The 10,066-nt window shown below is 38.2% G+C and overlaps 1 protein-coding gene across 1 annotated transcript; it reads right to left on the bottom strand.

Annotated features, from left to right (window-relative positions):
- Positions 1-766: 766 nt before the first annotated feature.
- LOC139852970 (probable indole-3-pyruvate monooxygenase YUCCA5) lies at positions 767-2,233 on the bottom strand. The gene is made up of 3 exons (XM_071842319.1): positions 1,571-2,233; positions 1,085-1,456; positions 767-991 (listed from the first exon to the last, which is right to left on the bottom strand). The coding sequence occupies exons 1-3, from the start codon at positions 2,231-2,233 to the stop codon at positions 767-769; spliced, it is 1,260 nt and encodes a 419-aa protein (XP_071698420.1).
- Between the last annotated feature and the right edge of the window lie 7,833 nt (positions 2,234-10,066).

The following is a 10,066-nucleotide window of genomic DNA, read 5'->3' as shown; positions in this document are numbered from 1 at the left end:
AGCCGGAATTTGGGACAAGTAAAAGTTCACAAGTGAAGACTCACAACGCGTTCGATGCTTTGAATAAAGAGGCGTTTAATTTAATTGATGAAGAAAGCGATGTTGAATCTGATAAAGATGAAACTGCCGAGTTTATGGCTTCGAAAACTTTTACTAAGAAAAGAACCACGTTTGGTATGAAATCAGGCTGGTTATAGGTTATGTAAGTGGTTAAGTGGTTAGGCAGGTTGTTAGATGTGTCAGTTTTGCTAGTTCTTTGTTTAGGTTCTAGCTGAGTTTTGGTTGTTCGTGGGGCCTCTTGGTGCGCTTGAGGTCGTTTGTGCTTTCTTATATCTTTTTTATTATTATTTTTAATAATAGTATTTACCGGGTAAAACTCTTTACCCAAAAATGATGATTAAATTATGTATGAAGTAAAAACAAATAACTTTGTACAGGAATGACGTTTTTAAGTACTTACAAAGGTGTGTTATACTTGGTACAATATGTAGAACTTGTACAATGGTAATATATTACAGTGAAAAACTAGACAATCAATCAATATATTTCCATCTATAAAACAGTACAAAAGATAATTAACAAAGTTAGCCTCATAATCCTAACTCTATACAAAATGCCCTTACATTTTTCTAATATTTTTTTGAGGGGTTTATAGTGACTGCTACTCTCTTACTATACTCTCTCTCTATAACTTGTTTTTTACATATATTTTTATACACTCCAGTAAACTATCATACCATTTTTTGTTCATTGAACAATAGTTAAACTAAAAAGTTGAAATACATCTTCTGAGTGAAGGAACTTTCAATTTTCTCTGATTAAATTCTTCATTCCATACTTTTGCAATATCTTCAGAAATTTTAATAGCATCAGCAGATGCACCAGCAAGACCTCTTCTTGTAAACCCTGATGCATACAATCCACACTTTCCCTTCCAACCATTTGGAAATGGGGTTTTTGGGAATCCATTTTTAGCAAAGAATTCAGTTTCCTGTTAATCAAATAAGTCAAAAGTCTATTAGTCAACATGAAAGATTCAATCTTTATTGTTATATACATAATAAAAATGGAAGCATTTGCTCACCTGAAGCCAGTAAGGGACATTACTACAGTACCCAGTTGCCAAAACAACTGAATCTATATCGAGTGTTTCGCCATTAACAAGTTCAACTGAATTGCAGTTGAATCTTTTGATCCCAGGGACAACCGTGATCTCGCCTGACCGAACTTTTTCAAGTGCACCAATGTCAAGAACTGGCGTTTTTCCATAGTGGTTTTTGAGTTGTAATGGGCCTAAAGAGGGTCTTTTGATTCCATAATTTTGTGTGTTTCCAAGAATGAACCATGCTAGGAGTAATATAAGTTTGTCAACCAGCCATAAAGGTAGCCATTTCATTACCACCATGGCTATATCAAATGTTGATTTTCCCATGATTTCTCTAGGCAGAACATGAACCTGCAAATAAAAATAAACAATTTAGATGCTAATTTATAATGGGTATTTACTTTCTTGGAAAAAGATTTGATATTTTTCATGGGTTTATAAAAAATTTCAAGATTGCTAGCTTACCGAGCTTCGAACCACCATGAATGGTTTAGCATTGTGGTTGGAAAGGTCTAGTGATAACTCCATGCCTGAATTTCCACATCCGACGACTAATACTTTCTTTCCTTGATATTTCTCGCCGGATTTGTAGTCTTTTGCATGGATCACTTCACTGGAAAAGTCTTTTAGTCCATCAATTTCGGGTACTACGCCTTCGGCATTTTCTCCACTTGCCACTACAAGCATTTGGCAAATATACTCAGTTTCAGCCCGGCCCGACCCATTTGTTGAGACTGTCACAACCCGCCAGAGCTTGCAGGCTTCATCATACTTAGCAGACTGCACACACTCATTGAATTGTGGCTTAATGCCGAATTTTTGTGCATAGTTTTCGAGATACGTGATAAATTGTCTTTTTGTGGGGTATTCGGGGTATTCTTCGGGAAAGGGTAGTTTTGGAAGTTGGCAGAATTTTTTCGGGAGGTGTAGTTTTAGGCGGTCATAGGTGCGTTTTTGCCACAAAGAAGCAATGCAGTCAGATCTTTCGATGACTACAAATGGAATGCCTTGTTCCCTAAGGCAAGCTGAGACAGCTAGCCCTGAGGGTCCGGCCCCTACTATGACAGGGCCGTTGACCCAGACACATCGACGACCACAAAATTTGTTTTGATTCGAAAAACTAAACATTTTTAGGAAATTTTGATGGGATATAAGGTGTAGTTTTGAAGTGTAGTTAGTTTTGAAGTGTTCAATAGAATATATAAAAGTGTTTGTAAGTTTGATTGTGAAGGTGAGTTGATTGTTATTGGAATGATAGAGGAGGTTAAGGTGTACTTGTATATATAAGGGGTGTCATTGGGATGGTAGGATGAAAGGTCATATATAATGAATCTTTAAAAGGTCATTTTCAAATCATAAGCTAAATTTTCTTTTATATTGTTAATATTATATAAATATTATGGGGATGATTCTCACACACACTTTTTTGATCCTCACACACCTATTTTAACCTTTTACTCTTCTAATAATACTCAATTGGTGTGTGAGGATCAAAAAAGTGTGTGTGAGAATCATCACCCAAATATTATACCTTTTAAATTTATAATGATTATAATTATTAAATTATTATAGTGTATCTTATGATAATAATAATTCGAATCCGTATAAATTATTAATATATGTTGCAATCATATGCTCATATATATTCATAGTGGTATTAGATTTAATTCAGTTCTATGGGATTTGATCGTTTGTTTATTTTATTGCTTCAAATGGAAGGTATATATAAGTGGTTTTCTTAGTTGGAAAATTTCTATGTCAGGTTTATTGCAGAGCAATGCTAAAGTCACATTGTCACAAGAATATAAGATGAGACTTGATGAGCAATAAAAATGATGTATATGACTGTAAGACCACTCCCAACCATGACGTACTTCCTCTCCAGGACACACTGCCACATCAGCTTTCTCTCTCCATTTATTTTTCACTTCCTCTCCATCACACACCACTACCAACCATGACATCCTTCCTCCTCATCACATGGCCCCACATTTTTTTTATTAATATTTATTATTATTATTATTATTATTATTATTATTATTATTATTATTAATATTATTTTTTTGTCAATTATATTTTTTTGAACAACACATTTTATTATATTAAAAAGTTACGGTTACATTTTTTTGAAATTAAAAAGACATAAATTAAAATACAATACAAGAACATATAATTAAACAAATAAAACACTACTCGTCGTCTTCGTCGTCGGATTGAAACGCGTTTTGATAAATTTTTTGGATCTTATTTTTGGCTCTCATCACCAACGCGTGTTGTTCGGGAGTCATGTCGGGTGCACAAGGTTGTGTAAGAAACGTTAAACTATCCAACATGGTACGCCTCTCGGTTTCAATGTATATTTTTTTCATGGTCAACCTTGTAGCATTTGCGGTTTCGATTAACGTTTGGCGGGCTTCCTCGAACGACAAACGTGAGGCCGCATCGGATGAACCCGAACTCCTATGAGTCTTGGAACTTGCACGACCCGGCGGACGACGTAAAGGTTCTTCATGGAAATTCGGAGCACTTTGATTCCCGGCTCCACCACTCGGACCCGCGGCTCCACCACTCGGACCACTTTCATTCGCGGCTCCATCTGAAACAACCCAACCCGTATTCCATACGATAATTTTTATTTTTTTAATACACATTTACGCGCCAATTAAATATGTAACCATACCACACGTTTCATTAGAACATACTACAAGTTCAATGTTTTACAAAAGGCACGAAGGCCATTAACAAATGTGATACAAGTTTGACCTATCCAAAAATGATAGTTTTAATCCAAACAACACATCGAGCATGGTTTGGGACTAAACTACCCAAAACGCTAGGCCAACTTCAAAAGCTCCAACAACATCATCAAAGGACACCTAGTGCCCAACAACCCCCTTTCCCCTATCCGCACCTGCATCTAAAAAGATAAACAACGAGAGGGGTAAGCTAATGCTTAGTGAGTGCAACAATTATACGATTACATATACAACCTACTTACTTGCAATCACTTATGCATTTACCGCATACATGCTAGCAATATAAATAATCATACCATCACAAGTATAATACTAAACCTTCCACCATACGAGCTAGCATAACAATAGCATATACTTTAAACCATATAATATGCTACAATCCACACACAACCATGGTTAACCAATCGAATGAGGGAACGGTATTTAAAGGACCGTCAGAGTTCATAACAACCATTAGTGCACTTAACACTTCGCACACTAACCCCACGGGTGGCATCATAACACTTCGATACTTCACCCCGGGTGGTGCCTTAACACTTCGACACTTCACCCCGAGTGGTGTCTTAGCACATCGACACTTCACTCGCTACATCTCTCGAAGTGGCATCTTAACACATAGATGCTTCACTCTCGAGTGGTGTCTTAACACATCGACACTTCACTCGCCACGTGAGAAGTGGTGTCTTAACACATCGACACTTCACAACTCATACTTCACAAATAAATACATCATATATGCACGCATATAATTATTCCACTCACCTTAACACTTCGGTGATGATTTAATGCTTCCGTATGCTTCGAGCAAAGTACCTAATACATAAGTACACATTCAATACACAACTAGTGGAATTAACCACACTACTCACTCTTGAGCATTTAATGACCGAATTTGCATTAAATGGCTCAACTACACCAAAACCGCCCATAAATGGCCAAGACTCAACTTTAATCACTAAAGCTAGTGAATTAAAGTCTATTAACTTCAACTAACATAAACTTGGGGTATTTCATACCCATTTCACCCAATTAGGTCAACTAGTACTCATTTGACCCATTTTAAAAACTTAGACTCACAATCGAGTCAAACTTACTCATTAACACTTCTTTCATCAATTTAAAGGTGTATTAGTGACTAACAACACCATTTAACACTTACAACCTCAAATCATAAGACCAAACCCTAGGTTATGGCCATTAGGGTTTACTTTCATCAATCTAACCCCGAAACCCACCCATTTAACCCTCAAATGGGTCATACAAGTTCAAAATGAACAAAACCCTAGCATAAACCAATTAAAACTCAAACATAGAGTTAAAACTTACCAACACTATCCACTCGTAGCTAAGAACGAGGAGAACAACTTTAATTCTTGCTCCAAAGATCAACTCTCAATTCTTCACTCACAAATCTCACTTGAATTCAAATGGGTTTTTATGTTTGAGAGTAAAATGGAGAAAGAAAATGGAAAAGAAATGAGAAAAATGGATAAGTAGTGGAGATTAAATGCTCCCATCAGATCTATATGCCAAATTACCAATTTGCCCCTTAAAATCACTTAAAAAGAGCTAAATCCGGAATCAGTCCAGCAGAACTGCCGCGGCGCGGCTCCCTTTGTCGCGGCGCGACACATAAAGGAAAAACTGACCCTCCTTAGCATGCCTCCTGACTTCGTTTTGCTTGAGATGCCGCGGCGCTGCTGAGGTCATCGCGGCGCGATAATACAAAGATATTTTGACCTGTTTAACATGCCTCCTGACCTTGATTTCAGTTGGATACCGCGGCGCGACCAGGACTTCCGTGGCGCGACCAGGACTTCTGCGGCGCGTCAAAGGCCTATACCTGATCGTTTTCTCGACAACAAATTTAACGATTAAATATTTGGCTTGCACGCCCCGTTCTTGCTTCCTACATATGTCTAAACTTCACATTTAAGTCTCACATGACTTATCACCATTAAAGCTTATGTATAAACTCATGCATGCACACATTCCCAAGTATTTATACATATACGTTTATACAACAACTAACACAACAATTTATTTAATCACATAAACGAACGAGTTACAAGCGTACTACGATTAAGTAAGTACCTTTAGATATGTACGGGGAAAAAAAGGGATGTTACAACTCTCCCCCACTTGAATCGGAGCGCGTCCTGGCGATCCAAGCCGCATGACAAGCCGGAAGATAAACCAAGACAAAATCTTCGGATTCCCACATAAACTCGGAACCCTTTCGATGTCGCCATTGCACCTTGTAAGTTCTAACTTCTTTGTTACGCAACAATTTAACCTTTTCATCAAGAATGGCTATCGGCTCTTCAACGTATTCTAGCTTATTATTCAACGCAATTTCATCTAACGGCACCCAAGTCGAGTCATCTGCAAGACACCTACGGAGATGGGAAACATGAAACGTGCTATGAATCCCCGCAAGCTCTTCGGACAACTCTAGTCTATAGGCGACCTCACCAACACGTGCCAAAACCCTGAAAGGACCAATAAACAGAGGAGCTAACTTTCCTCGTTTTCAAAACCGAATAACTCCTTTCCATGGCGAAACTTTAAGCATCACCATGTCACCTTCTTGAAACTCAATCGTTCTCCTACCTTTATCAGCATAAGACTTTTGTCTATATTGCGCCGCCTTAAGTCGAGCCCGAATCATCTCAATCTTACTATTTGTCTCCAAAACCAAATCGGTACTCCCGATTTCTCATTGACCCACTTCTCCCCAACAAATGGGAGTTCGACATCTACGCCCATAAATCATCTCATAAGGTGGCATTCCAATACTAGTGTGGTAACTATTATTGTACGAGAATTCCACCAATGGTAAGTGCTCATCCCAACTACCGCCGAAATCAATAACACACGCCCTTAACATATCCTCCAACGTTTGGTTCGTATGCTCGGTTTGACCGTCCGTTTGAGGATGATACGCCGTGCTCATTTTCAATTGAGTACCCATATCTTCATGAAACTTATTCCAAAACCGAGACGTGAAACGAGCATCTCGATCCGAAACAATAGATATAGGAACCCCATGTCTCGATATCACCTCCTTGATAAACAACTTGGACAAAGCCTCCGACTATATCGTTTCCCGAACGGGAAGAAACAAAGCACTCTTCGTCAATCTATCAACTATCACCCAAATCGTATCATATTGGGTTCTCGCCGTCTTTGGTAACTTGGTAATGAAGTCCATGTTAATGTGCTCCCATTTCCATTTCGGGACTTCCAATGGTTGTAACTTACCATACGGCTTTTGGTGTTCAGCTTTAACTTGTAAACATGTGACACATTGTTCAACATACTTAACAACATCACGTTTCATGCCCGTCACCAATACTCCTTCTTCAAGTCAAGATACATTTTCGTCGCACCCGGATGAATGAAATACTTTGACTTATGTGCTTCATCAAGGAGCACTTGTCGGTAACCACCCATCTTAGGCACCCACACTCTTCCTTGAAAAGATAACAAGCTGTGCGGGCCTAAAGTAATAGACTCCGTTTGCCCCACAATTCGTTCTTCATGTTTGTTGTTAACAAAAGCTTCGATTTGAGTCTCGCCAAGCTTTATAAGAAAATCGTTAGTAATAATCATGCGTAACGACCCTACTCGTATCACTGAATGTTGACTCTTTCGACTTAACGCATCCGCGACCACATTCGCCTTACCCGGATGATAAAGTATTTCACAATCATAATCCTTTACCACATCCATCCACCTACCTTGACGATAGTTCAAATCTCGTTGATCAAAAAGATGTTTTAAGCTTTTGTGATCCAAATAAATCGTACACTTGACACCATACAAGTAGTGGCGCCAAATTTTCAACGCATGTACCACTGCCGCCAATTCAAGATCATGAGTCGGGTATTTCTTTTCGTGTTCCTTTAATTGTCGGGAGGCGTAAGCGATGACTTTACCCCTTTGCATTAGAACACACCCGAGCCCATTTAACGAGGCATCACAATAAACTGTCATGTCTTCTACCCCTTCCGGCAACACTAACATCGGAGCTTGACACAACTTATCTTTTAGCAGTTGAAAAGCAATTTCTTGCTCGTTTTTCCAATCGAACCTTACGTTCTTCCTCGTCAACTTCGTCAAAGGAGAAGCAATTTTAGAGAAGTCTTGGATAAACCGACGATAATAACCGGCCAATCCGAGAAAACTTCGAATTTTCGTAGGCGTAGTCGGTCGTCCCCAACTCTTCACCGTCTCTATCTTCCTCGGATCCACTTGAATACCATCTTTGTTCATAATGTGGCCAAGGAATTGAACTTTCCTTAGCCAAAATTCACAATTAGAGAATTTAGCATACAACTTCTCCTTCTGCAATGTCTTCAACACTTCACGTAAATGGTGTTCATGTTCCTTCATACTCTTAGAATAAACAAGTATGTCGTCAATGAACACAATTACCGACTTGTCCAACATAGGCTGGCACACTCGGTTCATTAGATCCATGAATGCCGCCGGTGCATTCATAAGACCAAAAGGCATAACTACGAACTCAAAATGCCCATAACGCGTTCGAAAAGCCGTTTTCTCTATGTCTTCCTCACGGACCCGTACTTGATGATAGCCGGACCGTAAGTCAATCTTAGAAAAATACGTTGCACCTTGGAGTTGGTCAAACAAATCGTCAATCCGAGGCAATGGATAACAATTCTTGATCGTCACTTTGTTCAACTCCCGATAATCGATGCACATCCGCATACTACCATCTTTCTTCTTTACAAATAAAACCGGAGCTCCCCATGGCGAGGAACTCAGCCGAATGAAACCCTTTTCAAGCAACTCTTGGGTTTGATTTAGCAACTCTTGCATTTCCGTCGGTGCTAAATGATAAGGAGTTTTAGCAATGGGGGTAGCCCCCGGAACCAACTCAATGCGAAATTCAACTTGTCTTTCCGCCGGGACACCCGGTAACTCATCCGGAAAATGTTTTCAAATTCGTTAACCACCGGAATTTCACGAATGGGTGGTGGTTCGTCACGAGTATCAACTACATGGGCAATAAAAGCCATGCCACCACTAACAAGGAAACGACGTGCCCGTGCATAAGTGCATATCGGCACAAGTCTTCTCCGCTTATCACCATGAATAATAAACTCTCCCCCACTTGGGGTCTTCACACGAATGAATTTATCATGGCATGCAATATCGGCTCTATAATGATCGAGCCAATCCATACCAACAACAATATCGAAATCACCCAAAGTCATCGGAATGAGATCGATCTTAAACGTTTCGGTACCAAACACAACATTACAATCATTACAAACATCAACCCCTAGCACCGTCTTACCATCCGCTATTTCGACTTTGATGTTATGCGAGGTGTATATAAAATAGTTTATATTTTACTAGGAAAATACTATTAAATACAATACAATTTTACACAAGATATTTATTTATTTATAGAATGGATATACTTAAACCTTGCTACAACACTTATAGGCAGTGTACCTAATCGTACAGTAGTGTAGTTTTTAGTAAGTCCGGTTCGTTCCACAGGGAAATCTTTAAACAAAGCTCAACGCTATATTAGTTTACTTTTATAAAAATACAAACATATATATAAGTAATATTATTATTATAAAGGGGGGTTTTTACCGTTTAATGACCGGTTTGTCGATTTTAAAACTTTAGTCGCAGTTAAAACCTAATGTAAAATATTAAATAAATAAAAGACTTAAATTAAAACTTAAAGTAAATAACGATAATGAAATTGCGAATAATAAAAGTGCGATAAACTTGCGATAATTAAAAAGTACGATAATTAAAAGTGCGATTAAACAACAATAAATAAAAGTGCGATAATTAGAAGTGCAATTAAATATAAAATAAAGGAAATTAAATATGAAATAAAAGAATTATGCTTATTTAAACTTCCGTAATCATGATGTTTGACGTGTTGATTTTAGTTTTATGCCCATGGGTTAATTGTCCTTTGTCATGGATTATTTAATATGTCCGTCTGGTTTTTGTCCATAACAGTCCATCAGTCATAAATATAAAGTGCGAGTGTCCTCATCAAATTATTCTTATACCCGAAGTTAAATATTCCAACTAATTGGGGATTCGAATTGTAACAAGGTTTTAATACTTTGTTTAATGAATACACCAGGTTATCGACTGCGTGTAAACCAAGGTTTTACTACTTTGTTAACAATTACACCAA

Source organism: Rutidosis leptorrhynchoides, chromosome 6 (assembly GCF_046630445.1).
Source record: "Rutidosis leptorrhynchoides isolate AG116_Rl617_1_P2 chromosome 6, CSIRO_AGI_Rlap_v1, whole genome shotgun sequence".
Lineage (NCBI taxonomy): Eukaryota > Viridiplantae > Streptophyta > Magnoliopsida > Asterales > Asteraceae > Rutidosis > Rutidosis leptorrhynchoides.
The sequence above is the reverse complement of the archived record's forward strand: the minus strand, read 5'-3'. Positions and strand labels throughout refer to the sequence as shown.

What these genes read in the sequence shown, in the direction of transcription:
- LOC139852970 (XM_071842319.1), bottom strand. Translation starts at nt 2,233, where the DNA reads ATGTTTAGTTTTTCGAATCAAAACAAATTTTGTGGTCGTCGATGTGTC. An exon ending in TCATGGTGGTTCGAAGCTCG is followed by an intron (nt 1,457 to 1,570) that starts GTAAGCTAGCAA and finishes TTTTATTTGCAG; the next exon opens with GTTCATGTTCTGCCTAGAGA. An exon ending in ATGTCCCTTACTGGCTTCAG is followed by an intron (nt 992 to 1,084) that starts GTGAGCAAATGC and finishes TTTGATTAACAG; the next exon opens with GAAACTGAATTCTTTGCTAA.